Source organism: Humulus lupulus, chromosome 3 (genome assembly GCF_963169125.1).
Source record: "Humulus lupulus chromosome 3, drHumLupu1.1, whole genome shotgun sequence".
NCBI classification, from domain to species: Eukaryota; Viridiplantae; Streptophyta; class Magnoliopsida; order Rosales; family Cannabaceae; genus Humulus; species Humulus lupulus.
This window is the reverse complement of record NC_084795.1, coordinates 281,540,426-281,560,341: the sequence shown is the minus strand read 5'-3', so window position 1 is coordinate 281,560,341 and position 19,916 is coordinate 281,540,426. Positions and strand designations below refer to the sequence as shown.

At 35.3% G+C, this 19,916-nt stretch overlaps 1 protein-coding gene across 2 annotated transcripts; it reads right to left on the bottom strand.

Annotated features, from left to right (window-relative positions):
• Window positions 1-6,395: 6,395 nt before the first annotated feature.
• On the bottom strand, window positions 6,396-19,128 carry LOC133824697 (disease resistance protein RPP2B-like). 2 transcript variants are annotated; one of them, XM_062257661.1, is made up of 6 exons: window positions 18,516-19,128; window positions 15,854-16,964; window positions 9,502-9,804; window positions 8,597-9,361; window positions 7,425-8,193; window positions 6,396-6,733 (listed from the first exon to the last, which is right to left on the bottom strand). In XM_062257661.1, exons 1-6 carry the CDS (start codon window positions 18,965-18,967, stop codon window positions 6,540-6,542), a joined length of 3,594 nt encoding a protein of 1,197 aa, XP_062113645.1. In that variant the 5' UTR covers window positions 18,968-19,128; the 3' UTR covers window positions 6,396-6,539. The 2 variants fall into 2 exon arrangements, with proteins under 2 accessions (XP_062113645.1, XP_062113646.1); XM_062257662.1 differs by having other exon boundaries at window positions 18,511-18,649.
• Window positions 19,129-19,916: the final 788 nt, after the last annotated feature.

Below are 19,916 nucleotides of genomic sequence, written 5' to 3'. Positions count from 1 at the left end.
TCGGGCTTAGGGCCTTGATTAGTGTGCCTGGAGGGCAATAAGTGGTTTAATTTGCTTATATGTGAATTTATGTGTATATATGATTATGACGCATGTTTAATTGAGTTAAATGTGCATGTGGGCCCCGTCTGGATATTGGGGGCATAAATGTGATAAATGAAATATATGTTGTATATGTGTGATATGTCTGTACAACACGATCCGAGACAGTCCTGAGGAGTGGTTAGCTAGAGAGTCACAACGGGGTTGAGATTTGGACTCGGGGCGAGTCAAGGGGTAATTCGGGTATGAGTTGAGTTATGGGATTATCGGGACATAGAAATAAATATTTGGAGATATATTTGAGGATAGAATGTCTAGGCGGGAATATTTGGGGAATTTACCATTTTTGCCCTCGGGGACGTTTTGGTACCCTGAGCCTTGAGGTAACCTTTAGACTTAAGTTATATTAAACAAATAAAGGGAAGGAACTGTTTAGAAACCTTGAGATACCGACCTATACTTTCCTAGAACTGAAGTTAGCTTCCTCTTTCCTTTCTCTTTCAATCTCTAAGGTAAAACTCAAGAGGAAACTCATAGGAAATACTTGGTGCAAGCTAACATAAGCAAGGGGATTCAGTTGTGTTAACTCAGAAGATTAAAGCTTGTGGATTAAGGTTCAACATCAGGGGTTTGAACTCAGCAAGAGGTAGGTTTCCATGGAAGTTATGTTCAAGTTTCAGCCAAGTTTTTAAGCTTTGCATGTGGGTAGAATTTAGGCTGTTTTTGGGTGTTCTAGTTGTAATTTGGAGTAGAATTCTGTTGAGTTTTGATGTTAATATTGAGCTGAAATGAAAGTATTATTATATGGGATTATTGGCTTAGCTTTGGTGGGAATTGGCTTGAAGAAAGGATGAAAAATTGAGGGGAAATTCTGGGTTCGCTGTTAGCGCCGCGGCCCTAGGAGGGGTGTGCCGCGGCCCACATGCGCGCGCAACCATGGGAGGCTGAGGAAATTCGAGCGCGCCGCGGCACTTGCAGGGCGCGCCGCGGCCCGCATGGTGGTCAGTGGAGAGCTAGCCTCTGTTTTGAGGCTAGCCGCGGCTCTAGTGGGAGGGGCCGCGACCCTTAGTGTCAGTGAGGATTTTAATGATATTTTTGACTTGGGAACTTAAAGGGCAAGGCTCGGGATGGATTTTATCATTCGGAGTGATAGAATTCAAGATCCCGGAGGTTAGGGTTACGGTTTGAGGTTATTTGTTGGGTTGGAATTTGATGGTCGGATATTGTTATGTGTTGTGACTAGGATTTCGGCGAGGCTCACGTTAGCGGACTGTGCTCGGGGCATCGGTGCTCAGGAAGCTCGGAACTCTGGTAAGAAAACCCCTGTTTCCATAGAGCTTGTGTGCAGGGCTGAGCCCAATATGCTGAATGGAAATGACATGCAGGGCCGAGCCCTATATATATACTAGAATTGTAGAGCATGGCTCTTTGTTTGTTTATACTTGAATTCTGTGCTTGTTGCTATATTGTGTTTGATATTATATGTGTGATCGGCAAGAACCGGGAACGGTGTAGACCGGGAATGGCGTGGGGCCGGGAACGGCATCAAGCATGATGAGTGCAAGGCCGAGAGCGGCTTGGGGCCGGTAACGACGTTGAGCACGTGGGGTGCTAGTTGCCAGGGCAAGTCCCTAACAGGATACCTGGGATATCCTAACGGCATGGTTCGCGAACCCAGGGCTTGGTAAACGCCTGGGACGGCTAGGCCGTGTGTATTTAGCCACTGAAGACCTGCTTACATGCTTGATTTATGTATTGCATATGTTATCTGTTATGGATTTTCTTGCTGGGCTTCGGCTCACAGATGCTCTGTGGTACAGGTAAGGGTAAAGAAAAGATCAACCAACCATGTGTTGGGGTTTTATGCCCTAATTAAAACCCAAATTCTTTGTAATCTCATTTTATTATCAATAAAAGAATAGAAATCATTTTTTGACTTGGTCAATCACTTTGCTCACATGTTTTATTTTCATGATTATTTGTTTAATATAAACTTCTATTAAATCTCGAGCATATAGTTAATCTTATTTATAGTAACGTAATCACAGTGGAATATAAATATGATTATATGTTCAAAATAAGTTAGTCCTAAGATTAGTCAGTGCACCGGATTTACACTGACTTGCCAATCTACGATATGATCTACTTACACATTACAGTGTTATGTTCTTTCCAGAACATTAGCAAAGTAGATAAGATCGGATGTATTTGTTACATCGGACAGGACCGATATTGACAGTTGATAAGATAAGTAAACATACCGTTATTATCTATTCTAGTCATATCATATAGTTGACCATAGGTCAATTCAATCTCAATTCTGAGTGGTTAGTATTCTAACTGATTGTATTATTTGAGTTCTTTGACTTGTTCGTTACCAGCTTACCCTACGGACTAGCCCATGCTTACATCTTGGGAACTCGGTAGTATAATTGAGTGGGAGTGTTAATCATAGATATGAACATCTATAGCTTCTGATGAAGAAGTGAAACGATGGTTTCCTTTTAGTTTGGTTCAAGGTGTTAAATGATAGAGATCTCATTTCAGTAATTAAATTAGTTTACTGAAATATCATTTACAAGGAACTAAGTGTTTTAAGGATAAAATACAATGAGGGGTAAAACGGTATTTTAGTCCTATCTCATTGTAGACCGTCTATAGAGGATTGAGTGACAATTATGGTTGTAACAATGGATAATTAATAGCGTATCTATATTTGTTATAGAGCGTTCTATGAATTCAAGAGTGCAATTCCAAGTCTATAGTGGAGTCATGAGGAATTAATAAGTTAGTAAATTTATTTGTTAGATTTATGATAACTTATTGGAGCTTGATTTCATAGGCCCATGGTCCCCATTGTACCTTGGATAAAATCATCTAGATAGTCTCAATTAATTGATTTAATTATCAATTAGAATTATCAAAGTTGACCAGGTCAATTTTGGATAGTTTCACAGAGTTGTGTAATTTTGAGAAGAAAAGATAAATTATTGCAGATTTATTAATTAAGATAAATTGGTATCTAAATTAATAAATAAATTTAAATCAAGGTTCAAATTATAAATAATTAATTTGATAAAGGATTTAAATAATTAAATCAATAAAAAATAATACAGGCCTTGATTTTAAGTCCAATGGGCTTATAATCAAATGAGAAATTTCACGGGCCTATAGCCCATGATAATTTCGACCTAGGGCTTCAAAATTGCTATTATTTTATTGATTTTTTAATTAAATTAAATGGCCTAATTGAGTTTATAAAAGGAGTGCTTAGAGAGAAGATTTTAGAGACGACAGATAAGTCACAAGTCAGATTTTCTGATAGTTTTATATTTTCTCTAAACACAAGTCCTTTTCTAAGCCACTTTGTTATTTTCTCTTCTTCTCTCTATATCTATCTCATGTGTTGAGAATTGCCCACACTAGTCTAGGTGGTTCTAAGGATACATTGGAAGATCGTGAAGAAAATAGAAGATCGGTTCAGTTTCTTGATAATACTCTGTGACAGAGAGGATACAAGAGTTAGAGAAACTGAAGGAAGGACTCTTTAATTCCGCTGCGTGTACTGTAAGTATTCTAATTTTTGTTTTTCTTTGAATTCAATTTTAGAAACATGTTTTAGGCTATCTCGTATTAATTTGTTTAATATTAGATATACATGAAAATAAATAAAGATCCTGTATAAGTTTTTCCAACACCATGAGCACAGCTGGCGTGAGGCGGCGTGTACATGTTCGGCCAGCCTGGCTGTCACAGCTAGAGGATTTTGGGAGATGTTTATAAACAAACTTAGATTTTGTCGTTTAGTCGACTCTGATCAGTTTTATGTTGTAAATATTTTCTAAACCATGTTTTGGGATCCAAAGTGTAAACTTTTATAATTAGTTGCGAAAAACTACTTTCCCTAATGTCTTCTTTTTAATTATGGCTTAGTTACACATTTTGAGTTAAAACCTCGATTAGCGAGTTGAAAGCACGATTTTAAACACACTTAGTAACGGCTCTAAGGAAGTAGGGCGTTACAATTTTAGTGTTTTTCAAGAGTATTTTCAAGTATGTATCTGTACGCCCTAAATATCCACAAGTTATTTACGAGCTGGAAAATGGCATAATTCTATCAGCCATGTGGAAGCCACCTACCCGGAGCTGCTGTTACAAGTTTCTACCTCTTTAGCTCGGGATAGCCAAAGGTTGTGAGATTACCAAGGCATCGGATCAGCAGTGTGGACACCACGAGTTGAGATGACATCAAGCTCGGGGTACGAGCTTGAGTTGACACCTCCGACTCTTTATAAAGTCAACCACGCAATGTAAACATGCATGTATCAGACATCACGTGTCTGATCCATTCCTGAATTCTCGGACACGCAACATAAACGTGCGTGTTCAGACACCCCACGATTGGTTTGGGCCATGCGGCCCATTATCCCCCTTACCTATTGATTAGACCACACTTCATTGTCAGGTTTTAGGAATTAATCATGAATCTCACAGAATTGACATGATGGGTAAGAAGGTCACGGGATGACCTCCTTTGCCAACCCCTAGGTGTCCTTTCCCTATAAATATGGAGACTCTGGGAGTTACAAAGGGTTGGCTTCTAATTTGTAAAGAAATACTTTGTAAGGAAGATCAGAGATATATCAATAATATTGGCTGGTGGACTAGAAGGATTTTAACCTTTGAACCACCTAAAAAAGTATTCGAGTTATAATTTTCCTTTGAGATCATTCATCTATTACGGTCCATCATTTAGCACTAATTCCTCTCCTTATTCATATAATTATCTGTTGCCGAAGAACCACGTCAACAGTTTCGTGCTTTCATTGAGAGTTTTCAGATTGGTGCTATCGTAAAAACCCAACCATGGTAGTAACTCACTCAAGACATGGTAACGAGGCGGATCAACGTGATGGGCAGGAGGCCCGCCATGCCGCCATATCCGATGAGCAGAACCCTGAGGTTCAGCAGCGGCCGGGCAAGCATCCAATGGGCCAAGACGACACTGGAAGTTCGGCTCCCCGGCCACCCAATCCGAACCCTGATTTCTACACGGCAGTAGAAATGAAAAATGCACAGTTGAGGAGTCAGTTGGCGAAAGCAAACAAACAGATCAAAGAGGTGTTGGCCCGATTACCCCCTCTTACAACCGACGCTAACGTCGGAAAGATGCATGGTAGGACTCATAAGTCCCGCCAAGGTAACTGGTCCAGGCCTAGTCAGTCGGCTAGAACCTTGGCATCGAATTCTATTCCCTCGTCGCACCACCAAGAAACTGCATTTGAGGAACTTCCTAGGGCCGAGCAGCAATTCAGCTGATCGGTCCGGACCTCAACTCCTAGCTCACTTCCGCCCTCGAGTGCACCCAGGAGGGCTCGAAGAAGCTCGCGAAGAAGATCCGGGGAGGGCTCGCGACGACAGCCCGCCCCGGCCAGCCGTCCTGCACCCCGCTCAGACCGCCGAGCACAGGATGCGGAGGATGGTAGAGCAAAGCGGCCGCGACCTAGCTTAATCTGCCCTGATAGGACTAGGATCGCGTCCCCAGTCAGGCATCCTCCTTCACCGATAAGTTGGGTTATGCAATTTGTTACCAAATAATGTCTTAGAGCACTCCCAATGAGTGCTTTACTCCATCTTTTAAAATATCTCATCAAAACATACTTTTTTCTATTTTACCTCTAAGTTTTACATTATACCATACATTTATTTCTTTACATCATTTAAATATTATATCTTTAAAATAAAATAAAATATTATATCTTTAAATATTACATCATTTTATTACTTAAAGTAAAATAAAAGAATTGAAAAAGAAAAAAGAAATAATAAATATATACTAAATGGAGAGAGAAAAGTTATAAAAAAATATTAAAATATTATATAAAGAATATGTAAATGTAGATATTGATTAATTAGAGTTTGTGCATAACTATTATAAATATATGTATAAAGGAGCTGAAGGAAGATGTTTTTATGAGTTTTAGCTCAATATTATAAAGAAAGTGTATTACAAAATATATCACCAAAACATACATTCTTATAATTTACATCAAAATTTTTATATTATACCATACATCTGTTTCTCTATTTTTCCTCTACATCATTTATATATTATATTTTTTTAAATATTTTATTCATTTTAAGAAATAAAATAATTAAATATAATAGAATCACACTCATATATCTATATATACAATAGTTTATAAAAAAATAATAACATATTTATAGCTTGATGAATAATATTTCACTACATATAGAGAAATATTATTCATTTAGGTAAAAAAATATAACTTTACATCATCCATTGAAAAACTACTTAACTATTTTTTCTCTATATTATAAAGAATAACACATTTTAACTCATCTATTAGAAGTGCTCTTATTCGGTGTAAATTTCCCTAAAGAAGAGTTTAATAGCCGCATTCTAATTTTATTTAAAACTATGCTCTTCTAAAACCAACATTAATTGACCAAAATGAATGCAAAAGAAAAAAAAATCAAATGGAGATAGGTTCAGACACCCTATTGAGATTTTGATGAGTTACAAATTGTGAAATTGTATCCATTTTTAAAGTCAGTTCGCGTATATCTTCTTGCACTTCCTGCATCATTTTCCTCATCTCTCTGCAAGACCCACACGAACGAGCGTTGACAGACCTAGGTCTCTTACCAAGTACACAATCGCAAATTTCTGCACAAAAGTTAACGATATAAGTTCACACTCCTAGTAGTTTCTTTACTCTATCATTTAAAATACATTATTAAAATCTTAATTTTTTTATTTTACATCAAAATTTTGCAATACACCATATATTAGATTTTTTATACATTTCTTTACATCATTTAAATATTGTATCCTTAAACATATTTATTAATTAAATAAACTAATAAATTTGGAAAGAGAAAAAAAAAAGGAAAATAAATATTCAAGAGAATTCTTAAAAATCTATAAATGTAGAGAAGAAAATAAAAAATGTAAAAAAAACTCAATTTTAGAAAATTAGTTAAAATGAATGATTAGATGATAATTTTAACAATTTTTTTAATAATTATAGAAATTCTCTTTTTTAGACGAGCTATTTGGAAAGTTGAGTCTACTACTATAATGATTGTCAAACATACTTAAATATTTATTTTGAAATCAACATGTATTATTTCAATTACTAGTAAAATAAATAAGCTATTTATTAAATTTATTTTGCACTCTAGCATAATTTTAATATAATTTAGACACACGGTCAAAAAAATTCAAAAATTCTTACAACTACTAGAATTTTAGACAAAAAAATCATTTTGTAAAAACCATTTTTATATGTTTTATTTAAGTAAACTTGATAAGTATGTAGCAAGTAGATGAAATGAGAGACTAGTGGAAACTTTACCTCCGAAGTTGGGGCAAAACTCAAAGCAGTCGACGGAGCTTAACTGTGTAATGTAATGAGTATTTATGGAAGGGACAGGGACAGCGTATAATGTGTTTGTATCAATGCTCATCTGAGATTGTACGATTTCTTGCTCTACAATTTCCGATTCCCTACGTAGTCGTCTGTTGATACTATTACGATCTAGACGAGCGAGGCGGACATCTTCAGCATAGAGAAGCTTGACACCGCAATATTTCACTTGGCAAGTGCTAAACTCTTCTGCGTAGTCTTCTGGGTGGAAAGAAAATGTGGCGGAGGGGCTGCTGCCATTGTAGTAGTGGCTCTGCCGGCTGCTGCTGCTGCCATCGTTGGCGGTGGCGGATGAGCTTCCATTACACTGTGACTGTGTCTGGAAATCAAAGTACTTGTGGCTGCCGTGTTCATAAAACATAAAGATGTGACTGGATTTTACTCTACCACTTCTATCATCGTCGTCATCATCTGGATCACTGTAATTGCACTGCCAAGTCCAAATGCGACGCCATCTATCGCTGAATTCTCCACCAGGGAATATGCACTCAGATTTGCACAAGAGTTTGAAATCAGAATCGCAAGAAGAGTCCCAGAATTCAACGACCACGCAGAAAGCAAAACCCAAGAACTTGTGATTACACCAAGACCAGGGGAGCGGAACATTTATTTCATTTCCCTCGTTATTATAACTGAACCAATCCGAAACCTCCTTCCCTGGTAAACATATTTCTTCAACTGGAAACTTATTTTGTCCCTGCAACAACCACGTATATAGAAACGCAAAAGCTTGAGCTTATCATACAACTAGCAACCAGTAAAACACAAACTTTAATTAACTGTATTAATTAAAAATATAAATAATATAAATATTTAAAAAAATATCATAGAATAAATGTACACAATAATATATTACTATAATAAACATAAAATTAAGGACAAATACTATATTTTGTACATGAGAATTGCTAAGAGACATCATTAATTCCAACACCACTAGGTAGTACGACAATATTTGTGCAATCAAATATCGGATTCCATCTATTTAAATTTAATAAGTATTATGAAATATAGTTAACTAATCATATGAAACACCTCATATATTATTTGGCACACAAATAGCAACACTCTGTACATAGAAAAGGGAGGGAGAGACTTACAGTTTCTCTTGTCCTTACTGCACTGCGAAGAATTCGAAGTTGTGCTTCCAACATCAAGTTCTCGTGAGATTCTTGATCCAAGTTTGGGCAATTATAAAATGCAAATTTGCCTTCCGTGTAATCAATGTCATTGCTTGTTACGGTGAGTAACTTTGACCTCGGAACTTTTTCCAACTTTTCGCAGAACCGGGCATCAACCCACGACACAGATGAAGAAAGCTTTGGTAAAGATTTAAGCTTTGAACAATGACAAATGCTGAGCTTTTCAAGATAGTCTAAGCCTGAGATGCTTTCAGGGAGTACTTGAAGCAATCGGCACATATTCAGGCTCAATAGTTGGAGCTGAGGAAGATTAATTATGGAGGGTGGTAGTTCTTCAAGTGCTGTTCTATCTAATATAAGATTAGTCAAACGATTTATCGGTTTCGAAATTCCTGGGAATCTGCTCAACTTATTACAACCCGAAAGGTTAACACTCTCAAGTTCTTTCAAATCACCAATATTGTTTGGAAGAGTGTTGAGCTTTTCACATCTTCTCATTTCTAGATTTTTAATGTTTCTTGGAAGTGCTAAAATATTCCCAAGAGCTGAGCAATTGTTGAGATTCAGAGAAGTAAGCTTAGTAAGCATTTTGGGAACTAAAGGCAATTCAACCAAACGTGTACAACATTCAAGATTAATAATCTCGATGTTTTCAAAAAGATGTGAAATTTGAGTCAATTGCTCTGAGTGGCTTAGATTGATTTTTTTCAAGTTTCCAAGATGCTGTAACAAACAAAAGCAGAAATATTTTGAAAAAGTTAGAATGTTATACTTCTTCATTCACTAAATTCAATAACAGAAGAATCAATTGGTTGAAAAATCTCATTAGAGTAAAGGAAATAACAGTAAACTTAAAAACTCACCTGAACCAGGCCAAGTGGCCAAAGTTTCTGCAGCTTGCTATATGGCATGCTGAGTTCAACAAGATGATTTGGAGCAAAGTTTGATGGCAATGATTTCATAGGGTATGCATGCCAGTAGACTAATATAAGTGAACTGGGAAGTGATTCAAGTCCTTGAAGACTCACTTTGCACTCTTTAGAGCTAGAGTTATAAATCTTGATTAATCTCAGATGTCGCATCTTTGAGAAGGCTGTAGGACTTACACACACCACGTTATCACAATTCGACATGTCAAGAAATATTCCTTCAATTTTTGCTGTTCCCTGATAATATAATGGAAAGAGAAATAATATAAATTTTCTTACAAATAATTAACTATATTATTAGTTCACTAGGATTGATCACTACCTAGTGTTCTAGTGAGCGAACCAGAAAGAGTGTGGAATAAAATCAGAGTGTTTTGTGAGCTAAGTTCTTCAAGCCTTAAGAGAGTTTTGTAAGACTTAAGGGTGTAATCTCTTTGTTTTGATAGCTAATTTGACTAGGCTCGTTGCCATATCTTTCTTTTGATGTAGGACTAATAAATCTGGTTGACTCTTGTAGGTTTTTATTCCTCCCAATATTCAACTAACTTAACTGCTTTTGGTTCAGCTGCCTAACCATAACTCCAAGTCATCATTATGTGTTGATATCTATATATATATTCCTAGGGGGGGCTGGTTAGATACACGGTTCATAAAAACAGAGAAGAGTGAGAAGCTCCAAGATTGAGATAGAGAGAAGATCAAGAAAGTGAGAGAGGAGAGTTGAGAAAGAGTGTGGGGTTTTGGGCTACTGTATTGAGCAATTCACTACTGTTGTGACAGTGAATTGCTCGGGTGAGAGAGAGTGAGTGTTTCACTGAGTTTTTGAGTGATTGTTGGACAGCCACACTTGACTGTATGTTTTCTCCATTGATGATCAATAAAAGCCTCCATGATGATGTTCCAAAACTGGATGTAGAAGACTAGGAAACTAGTCTTTGAACCAGTATAATCCTACTGTGTATTGGTCCATTTTATTCTTTGATTCATATCTTACTGTTGTGCATAATTTCTTTAGTTATACATTGTTAGAATCTGCCTATCTAACTTGTGTTTTGTGATCTTGAGAGTAAGAAATACAACAAATCAGAGCCAGGTTCTTCGGTCTAAGTTTCAGACTCAAGATCAAAGAAATTTCCGCTGCAAGATTGATCAAGAAAGCTCCAAGAACTCATGACAACTATGGCAAAATTTGAGTTAGAAAAGTTTGATGGAACAAGGGACTTTGCCTTGTGGAGAGAGAGCCTCAAGGGCATACTTGTGCAGCAGAAAGTAGCTAAGGTTCTTGGAGAAGAAAAGCTACTGTCCGAGAAGAAACCAGAGGAGATTGCAGAAATGGAAGAAATGGCCTACTACACTATCATTCTGCATCTATCTAACAATGTTAGGAGAAAGTTGACCAAAGTGACTAAAGCAAAAGAAGTATGGGATAAGTTGGAAGAGCTGTACTTGAAGCCTTCAATATCAAGCAAGATTAATTTGCTTGAAAGGTTATATGGTTTTCGAATGAACCCTTCTTTTTCTTTAGATGATAACATTGACAAGTTTAATGAGATTATTGTAGGTTTGGCAAACATAAATCACAAAGTGGATGAGGAAAGCCAAGCCATCATACTGTTAAGATCACTTCCGATTGCATATCAAGAGGTCAAAGATGCTATCAAATATGGAAGAGATGTAATTTCATTGGAAGATGTTCTTCGTGCTCTAAAATCTAAGGATTTTGAGCTACAATTGGAAAAAGAGTCAAGAAAGGAAGAAGTGTATTTGGCCCGAGGAAGAACATCCAGGAGAAGCACATCAAGAAATAATCATTCCCATTCAAGATCCAAGTCTTGGGAAAGGGAGATCAGAAAATGTTTTTTCTGTGGTAAGCCAGGACATATACAGAGATTTTGCTACAATTTAAGGAGCAACAAGGCCATTCCAAACTGCACCAAGACCAAAAATCAGAACACAAGTACAACAACCACAATAATGAGCTGAAATCCATCAAGAGAGATGCAGCTGCCATTGCCGAAAGAAGTGAAGAATACTCATCTGATGGAGAACTCTTTTCCATCTCAGAAACCTCATTAAACAGGGAGTGGATTCTAGATTCTGGATGCACTTATCACATGTGTCCAAATCAAGAGTCATTTTTTGATTATAAATCTATTGATGGTGGAAAAGTGTTAATGGGAAATGATTTTTCTTGCAGGGTTGTGGGCATTGGCAAAGTGGCTGTCAAGCAATTCAATGGAGAGATCAAAGTCCTATCCAATGTTAGGCACATTCCAGATCTTAGACGAAATCTAATCTCCCTTGGGACTCTCGAAGATGAAGGCTATGGCTACAAATCTAGTGAGGGAATCTTGAAGATTACAAGAGGCTCATTGATGGTCATGAAAGGCAAGAAAATAAATGGTCTTTATGTGCTGGATGGAGAGATAGTTTCAGTTGCTGAAGCAGAAATGGTGAGAAGTCAAGAAAATGACATGAAAATCTGGCACCAAAGGCTTGGACACATCAGTGAACAAGGTATAAAGGAACTGCACAACTAGGGCATAATCAAGAAGCTAAAGGTGTGTGCCTTACCATTTTGTGAAGCCTGCATCTTGGGAAAACAGCACAAGATTAAGTTCACAGCCGCAAAGCACAACACAAAGAGGATACTTGAGTATGTCCATACTGATTTATGGGGGCCATACAAAGTGCCTACACACTCGAGTAAACAATATTTTCTTTCTATTGTTGATGACTTTAGTAGATGTGTTTGGACTTACCTATTGAAAACTAAAGATGAATGTTTAGATCAATTTAAAGCATGGAAAACTCAAGTAGAGAACCAAACTGATCTGAAAGTTAGTACACTTAGGACTGATAATGGTTTAGAGTTTGTAAATAATGAGTTTGATGCTTTGTGTAAAGATTGTGGCATAACTAGGCATAGAACTGTTGTTAACACTCCTGAACAAAATGGAATTGCAGAAAGAATGAATAGAACCTTGTTAAATAAGGTGAGATGTTTATTGTTTAGTTCTGGTTTAGGCAAACCATTTTGGGGAGAAGCACTAGCTACAGCCTGTTACTTGATAAATAGAAGCCCGAATAGGTCTATAGATTTAAAAACTCCTTTTGAAAAGTGGTATGGTAGGTTGCCTAATCTTAAACATCTCAAAGTGTTTGGTTGTACAGCGTATGTACATCAATCCAAAGATAAATTAGAGCCTAGATCAGTTAGAGGTATTTTTCTTGGTTATGCTATTGGCACTAAGGGATATACTAAGGGATATAGGATATGTATTGACCAAAAAAGAAAACTTAAGATTGTCATAGGAAGAAATGTGATATTTAATGAACATGATTTTCCTCATTTAATCCCCGAGAAGGGTAGTTTTTTGAAGCAAAGAAATGACAAAGACAGAAATCGAAAAATCAGCTGGAAACTTGAATAAAATTGATGTTGGGAATGAGGAAATAGAAGAGGAAACAGAGGTTTCAAATGACCAAGAAGATCTCTCTAACTATCAACTTGCTAGAGATAGAGCTAGAAGAGACATACAACCTCCAACCCGATATGCAGAAGTGGACTTAATAGCATATGCTCTAGCTGCTGTCCAAACAGAAACAGGCGAACCAGTAAGCTATGAGGAAGCTGTAAATGGGATACACAAAGACAAATGGACTGCAGCTATGAGAGAAGAGATGGAATCACTTGACAAGAACAAAACTTGGGAACTTGTTGCTAAGCCTCCAAACCAGAAAGTAATTGAATGTAAGTGGATATACAAGGTGAAAGAAGGAATGACAGAGGCTGAACCACTGAGATTTAAAGCCAGACTTGTAGCCAAAGGCTTTACTCAGGTGGAAGGCACGGATTACACAGAAATTTTCTCTCCCGTTGTACAAGACAATAAGGCTGCTTCTTTCCATTGCAACACATCAAGACATGGAAGTGGAGCAACTTGATGTCAAAACAGCCTTTCTACATGGTTATTTGGAAGAAGAGATATACATGAAACAACCACCTGGTTTTCAGGTGGAAAGCAACAAGTCAGAACTAGTTTGCAAGCTCAAGAAATCTCTATATGGCTTGAAACAATCCCCAAGACAGTGGAATAAAAGGTTCAACTCTTATATGAAGACAATCGGGTTCACAAGGTCAGGTTTTGATCATTGCCTTTATTTTAAAAATCTGAATCTATCTACAGCAGTATACTTGTTGCTTTATGTGGATGATATGCTCATCTTGAGCAAAGATAAAGCAAGAATTAAAGGGCTGAAAGCTAAACTCAAACAAGAGTTTGAAATGAAGGAACTTGGTCATGTTTAGAAAATTCTTGGCATAGAAGTTACAAGAAACAGAAGAGATGGAAGATTGTATCTGAAACAATCGAATTACATTCAGAAAGTGGTCCAAAAGTTCAATCTACAAGATGCCAAGAGTACCTCAGTACCTTTAGGAGGTCATTTTGTACTGTCCAAAGAACAGTGTCCTGTCAACTCAGAAGAAATCGAAGAAATGAGCAAAGTTCCATATGCAATGGCTCTAGGTTGCCTAATGTATATAATGGTTAGTACTAGACCAGATATTGCACATGCACTTAGTGTTCTTAGTAGGTTCATGTCAAATCCCGGATTAGAACATTGGCAAGCTCTCAAATGGCTTCTACGATACTTAAAAGGAACTTGGGATTATGGTTTGGTGTACAAAAGAGCTGAAGAGGAACTTGAACTAACAGGTTATGTGGATGCTGATTATGCTTCAAACAAGGACACTCGAAGATCCACTACTGCTTACATCTTCATGACAAATGGGAACTGTGTGTGTTGGAAAGCTCAGCTGCAATCCGTTGTGGCTCTATCTACCACAGAGGCAGAATTCATGGCTACTATTGAGGCATTTAAGGAAGCTATTTGGTTGCAAGGCATTTTACAAGAATTAAAGTTGCTGAATGGTAAAGCTAAGGTGTACTCGGACAGCCAATCTTCAATTCATCTATGCAAGAACCCTATGTATCATGAGAAGAGTAAACACATTGATATTAGGCTCTTTTGGATAAGTGAGAAAATTGAGGATGAAACTATCAACTTGGATAAAGTAAAAACAGAAGATAACCCAGCTGATGTTGGTACTAAGATCTTGACAGTAAGTAAGTTTAGGCATTGCCTAAACTTGCTTAGTCTTGGGAACTAATAATATATTTAAGGAACACCATCATGGAGAAGTCTCAATCTTTTCAGTTGAATTTTCGGAAGGAATAAAGTGGAATTTGTAGGTTTTTATTCCTCCCAATATTCAACTAACTTAACTGCTTTTGGATCAGCTGCCTAACCATAACTCCAAGTCATCATTATGTGTTGATATCTATATATATATTCCTAGGGGGGGCTGGTTAGATACACGGTTCATAAAACACAGAGAAGAGTGAGAAGCTCCAAGATTGAGATAGAGAGAAGATCAAGAAAGTGAGAGAGGAGAGTTGAGAAAGAGTGGGGTTTTGGGCTACTGTATTGAGCAATTCACTACTGTTGTGACAGTGAATTGCTCGGGTGAGAGAGAGTGAGTGTTTCACTGAGTTTTTGAGTGATTGTTGGACAGCCACACTTGACTGTATGTTTTCTCCATTGATGATCAATAAAAGCCTCCATGATGATGTTCCAAAACTGGATGTAGAAGACTAGGATACTAGTCTTTGAACCAGTATAATCCTACTGTGTATTGGTCCATTTTATTCTTTGATTCATATCTTACTGTTGTGCATAATTTCTTTAGTTATACATTGTTAGAATCTGCCTATCTAACTTGTGTTTTGTGATCTTGAGAGTAAGAAATACAACAACTCTGAACCAAGTATAAACAGAAAGTATAATCAAGAATGTGGAAAAAAAAACATGAGAATCTCTTTCAAAACTAATTAGTCATAAATGGAATGGTATAACGTTTCTAGAAACTTTAGATGTGAGATACTCTAACAACATGACCAGGGCCAACCCTTAGTTAAGGCGGACTAGGCCCACGCCTAGGCCCCCTTAGCCCAATGGCCCATTTTTAAAATTTATTTTTAAAAATATAAACCTTTTGAAACTTCATACAAACTAATCTTTAAAATTTCTTAGAACCCAATCCTATTTGGGCCGGCCTTACCATGGCTAGTCATCGCATATTTTTATCACTTTCCTATAACAAATATACTAATATAATAAATTATCATAATTAGGCAGAGCACCTCATCACATCACATCGGCATATAGAAAAAAAATTAAAAAAATATGCAGTAGCAGTCATAGTTTTGAAGATGCTTACCATATCACTTTGAAGTATGTCACGGATTTCATTGGCATTCCATAACCTACTGCGATTTTCAAGCATATTATCAGATTCTTTCTTAACAATTTCTCGACCCATCCTTTGTAATAATTTATTCATCCGAAGCTTATTCTGGTCTTGATATAAAAGAGAGTTAGCAATAAGATTCTTGATTCCAATTTTGGGGAACAAATCACAGCCGTTAAGTACTCTCTCAACAAAATCTTTATCCTCGTCAGTAAAGAAACAAGCAATATCAAGAAATATCTTCTTCTCAGCATCATCTAGTTGATCATAACAAGCTCTCATCTTATTTTCAAGATTCGAGTCTGGATATAATCTAATCTTCTCCAACACATCTTCTTTCTCTCCCATGGTGGTGCAACGACTAAGATGGGAACACAAACTTACAAGTGCCTCCGGAATGCCACTAGCGTAATCCGTTACCTTCTTTTTCAACATCTCTGTATCTTCTGACATACTAGAGCTTTCATCAATGGCATGCAGATCAAAAAGCTGATCGGCTTCTGCTTCGTTCAATTCTCTAACATGGTATTGTTCGCTAGCTTTGATATTCTTAAGCACTTGTTCACTTCTTGAAGTCACAATTATTAGACTTCCAGAACCAAACTGAATATCTTTTGTCGACAGAAGATCATTGTATGGCTTCTCATTTTCGACGCCATCAAGAACAATGAGGACCTTTGTTCGACAAAGCTTTTCTTTGACAAAAGTTGATGATGTTCCAAAGTTTCGGCTTTCTTCTCCTAAAAGCCGAGCAAAGAGCTCATTTTGCAAATCACTCAATCTTTGTGTTTTCACCTTTTCACTAACGTTTTCAAGAAAGTAGTGACCTTCAAACTGGGATATGAGTCGATCATAAGCAGCCTTAGCAATGGTTGTTTTGCCTATACCAAACATGCCCCATATTCCTATGATTTGGTAATTTTTAGTAGGCTTGTTATCAACGCATCGAGATACAATATATTTAATATGCTCATGAATTCCAACAGTCTGACTAAGATCACAACTTGAATGTGATGTATGGTTCAACTTCAATTTATCCAAAACATGCTCAACAATGTCGTCAATCAATTCTGCTTCAGAGCTACCATGATGAGAAGAAAAGATAATAGTAAGCCTTTAATAAGATTGATAATTATTCCTTCCCTGTTAGTAGAATAAATTTTAAACATGTTGTTATCTATATTTATGACAACATTTATGTTTTTCTTCTTCTTCAAAATACACTTAAATAGCTAAATGTTTTATGTAAGGGAATTTTCAATAATTTTTCTATTCAAAATATGAATAAAATATTTTTGAAGGAAGGTAGCATTCTCTATACTACATCACCTAAGAACACTCCCAAATCTCAATGGGGTCTTCATAATACAAATGCTCTATAATGTTTAGCTAACATTAATCAAAAACATCTTTCATCAACTCTTTTATACATATATTTATAATAGTTATACACAAACTCTAACTGAATCATAGCTACATTTACATATCTTTTATATAAGTGTTGTTTGGTAACACTTAGAAAAAATAATTTTTATTTAATTAATTAAAAATTTGATAATTAAACATAAAATGGGTTTGGTAATTTTATTTTTATTTATTATTTTTTAAAATTTTAATTAAAATTTATTAAATTTTGAAAATAGTATTTTTTTTATTTTCAAATTTTTTTTAAAATCGTTTTCGATTTTTTTTCTTCTCTTATTCAAACCAACACCTAGTATTATTAAATAAAAAATAAAATTAAAAATTATCAAACGCGTTTATTATTTTTTATTTTTAAAAACAAAAATTTTACCAAATACAACTATAATTTTTTATTAGTTTATTTTCTTTATATGCTTTCTCTCTCCCTTTTATTATATTTATTATATTTTTTTTCTTTTCCAATTATTTTATTTTATTTTAATTAATAAAATATATTTAAGGACAAGAGTCATTTGGTAAAATAACTTTAACATAATCGAAAAATTCAAACACTTATAAAAAAATTTAGATAAATAGTCAAAAAATTTAGGCAAAAGCATTTTGTAAAAAATTATAAAAAATAAGCAAAAAATTAAAAAAAAATTATTTTTACAAATTTCTCATATATTTAAATGATGTAGAGAATATGTAAGTTGTAATGTAATAAGTAACGATCATCGTGATATAGGCGGTTAAACATCCTATTCTTATATACAAAAGAATAATAAAATTTATAACTTCACATTCACATTGTATTATAAATTATAATATAAAGTAGAAATTAGACGTGGTGCCCCAATTTAAAAGAATCTCTTTCATTTTCACTAATTATTTTAGATTTTGACCTTAATACATAATATTTTATTAACATACTTATTATATCTCTTTTATTTCATATTGACCTAGTAGAAGTAGAAGATTATTTAAGGAAGAAAGTAAATAGCACGATAAAGGAAAATATTGAGATTTTTACATTTTTTTTTTATTAGTGTTTTAAGAGTAATAGGAAGAATATAATTAAAAAAAGGGGATAATATTCAATCAAATTAAATGTTATTAGTAGCTAATTTTGATTAACTAATCCTAAAATCTGGTACTTTTCGAGTTATCCCTAATATAAATTCCTACAAATATAAATTAGTGATATGAAAAAAAAAATATACATTACCGATAATTGCTCCACACCATCCCAGATAAATTGGCTGCAGTTGTCAAAGCATCGGTCCACTGATCAACTCTGTCATCGTCTTTAAATCGCTCTCTGTGTTTGTGCAGTGCCGTTTCATACGTCCCCTTCTGCCACCGCGGTTGAGAAGGATCTATCTTATAGAAAAAGGGTATAATTGAATTTTCACCTTTCTCTTTGCAAATGTGATTGAGTTCATCTAAACACCACGCCGAAGAAGCATAGCCTTCAGAAAAAATAACAATGGCAAGTTTGGATTGCTCAATCGCTCTGAGAAGAGTAGGCGAAATCACATCTCCTGGCTTAAGTTTGTGATCTGTATAGGCACGTATTTTCTCCCGATCTAAACGTTCAACGATATGGCTGAGTATGGTCTTCCGAGTATCCTTACCTCTGAAACTGATGAATACGTCGTACTCGTAGCTTTGATCCATGGACGGAATCGGATAGAGGAACAGAGATAGAGATGTAAAACTGGTCTGGTGGAGAAGAAGGAAAAGTAGTATGGTTGATGACAAACTCCACCACTACCACTAGAGGAGAAAAGAAAAGATCTAGAAAACTTTGAAAGCCTTTCTCGAGAAAATACTCGGATCGGACCCAGGCCTGGTCACGTAAAAGTATTGGACCAAACGCGCTATTAACCAGATAGGTGGGCCCATTCTACCTAACACGTGTTCTTTTACATATAATCATAATCACAAAATATCTCAACTCAATTTAGAAAAAAAGGAAAAAAATCTGATCTAGAATTTTGCGTTTTCAAAATTACTTTTGGAATACTTTCGATATTAATAAATTATTTTTTATTAAAAAAATTCATTTTTATACCATATTATTTCATACTAAATACAAATAATAGATTTATTTAAAGAATTTATTAAATTTATATCGTATCATCATTTAAAGTTGGATCCATAGTTTCTACTTTTATTAAAAATGAAATAATAGTTTTGATTGTTTGAGAATATATAATAGAATAGAAAAACAAAAATAATGCTATGCAAAATATTACAATAGACATATTGATTGATTAAATAATTTACAACTTTACTAAAATAGTGGAGGTAAATATAAAAAGATGTAATAGAAGAAATCACAACTTTATAACAAGAGCTACAAATAAAATAATAAAGTAAAGTAGGTAGAAAAAAATATGACTCTTATAGCAAGAAGGGATAGAAGAAAGGTGACAAGATGAACAATAGAAGAAATACCAGGCAATAAGAACATTGAAATAAAATCACTCTCACTTACACAATTAAAGTAAATAGCATTAGGAATTACCAACTTGAGCGAAGTTTACAACATTTGTCCAAAAATTTATTTATCCCTATCTATCTCAAGCACTAAGGAATTCTCCTAATATTGGAAATAACTATG

Excerpts from the sequence above, each read along its gene's own strand:
- LOC133824697 (XM_062257661.1), bottom strand. The coding sequence starts at position 18,967 with ATGGATCAAAGCTACGAGTACGACGTATTCATCAGTTTCAGAGGTAAG. Across the intron at positions 9,362-9,501 it reads GGCCACTTGGCCTGGTTCAG|CATCTTGGAAACTTGAAAAA; the intron begins GTGAGTTTTTAA and ends TGTTTGTTACAG. Across the intron at positions 8,194-8,596 it reads CAGTAAGGACAAGAGAAACT|GGACAAAATAAGTTTCCAGT; the intron begins GTAAGTCTCTCC and ends TGGTTGTTGCAG.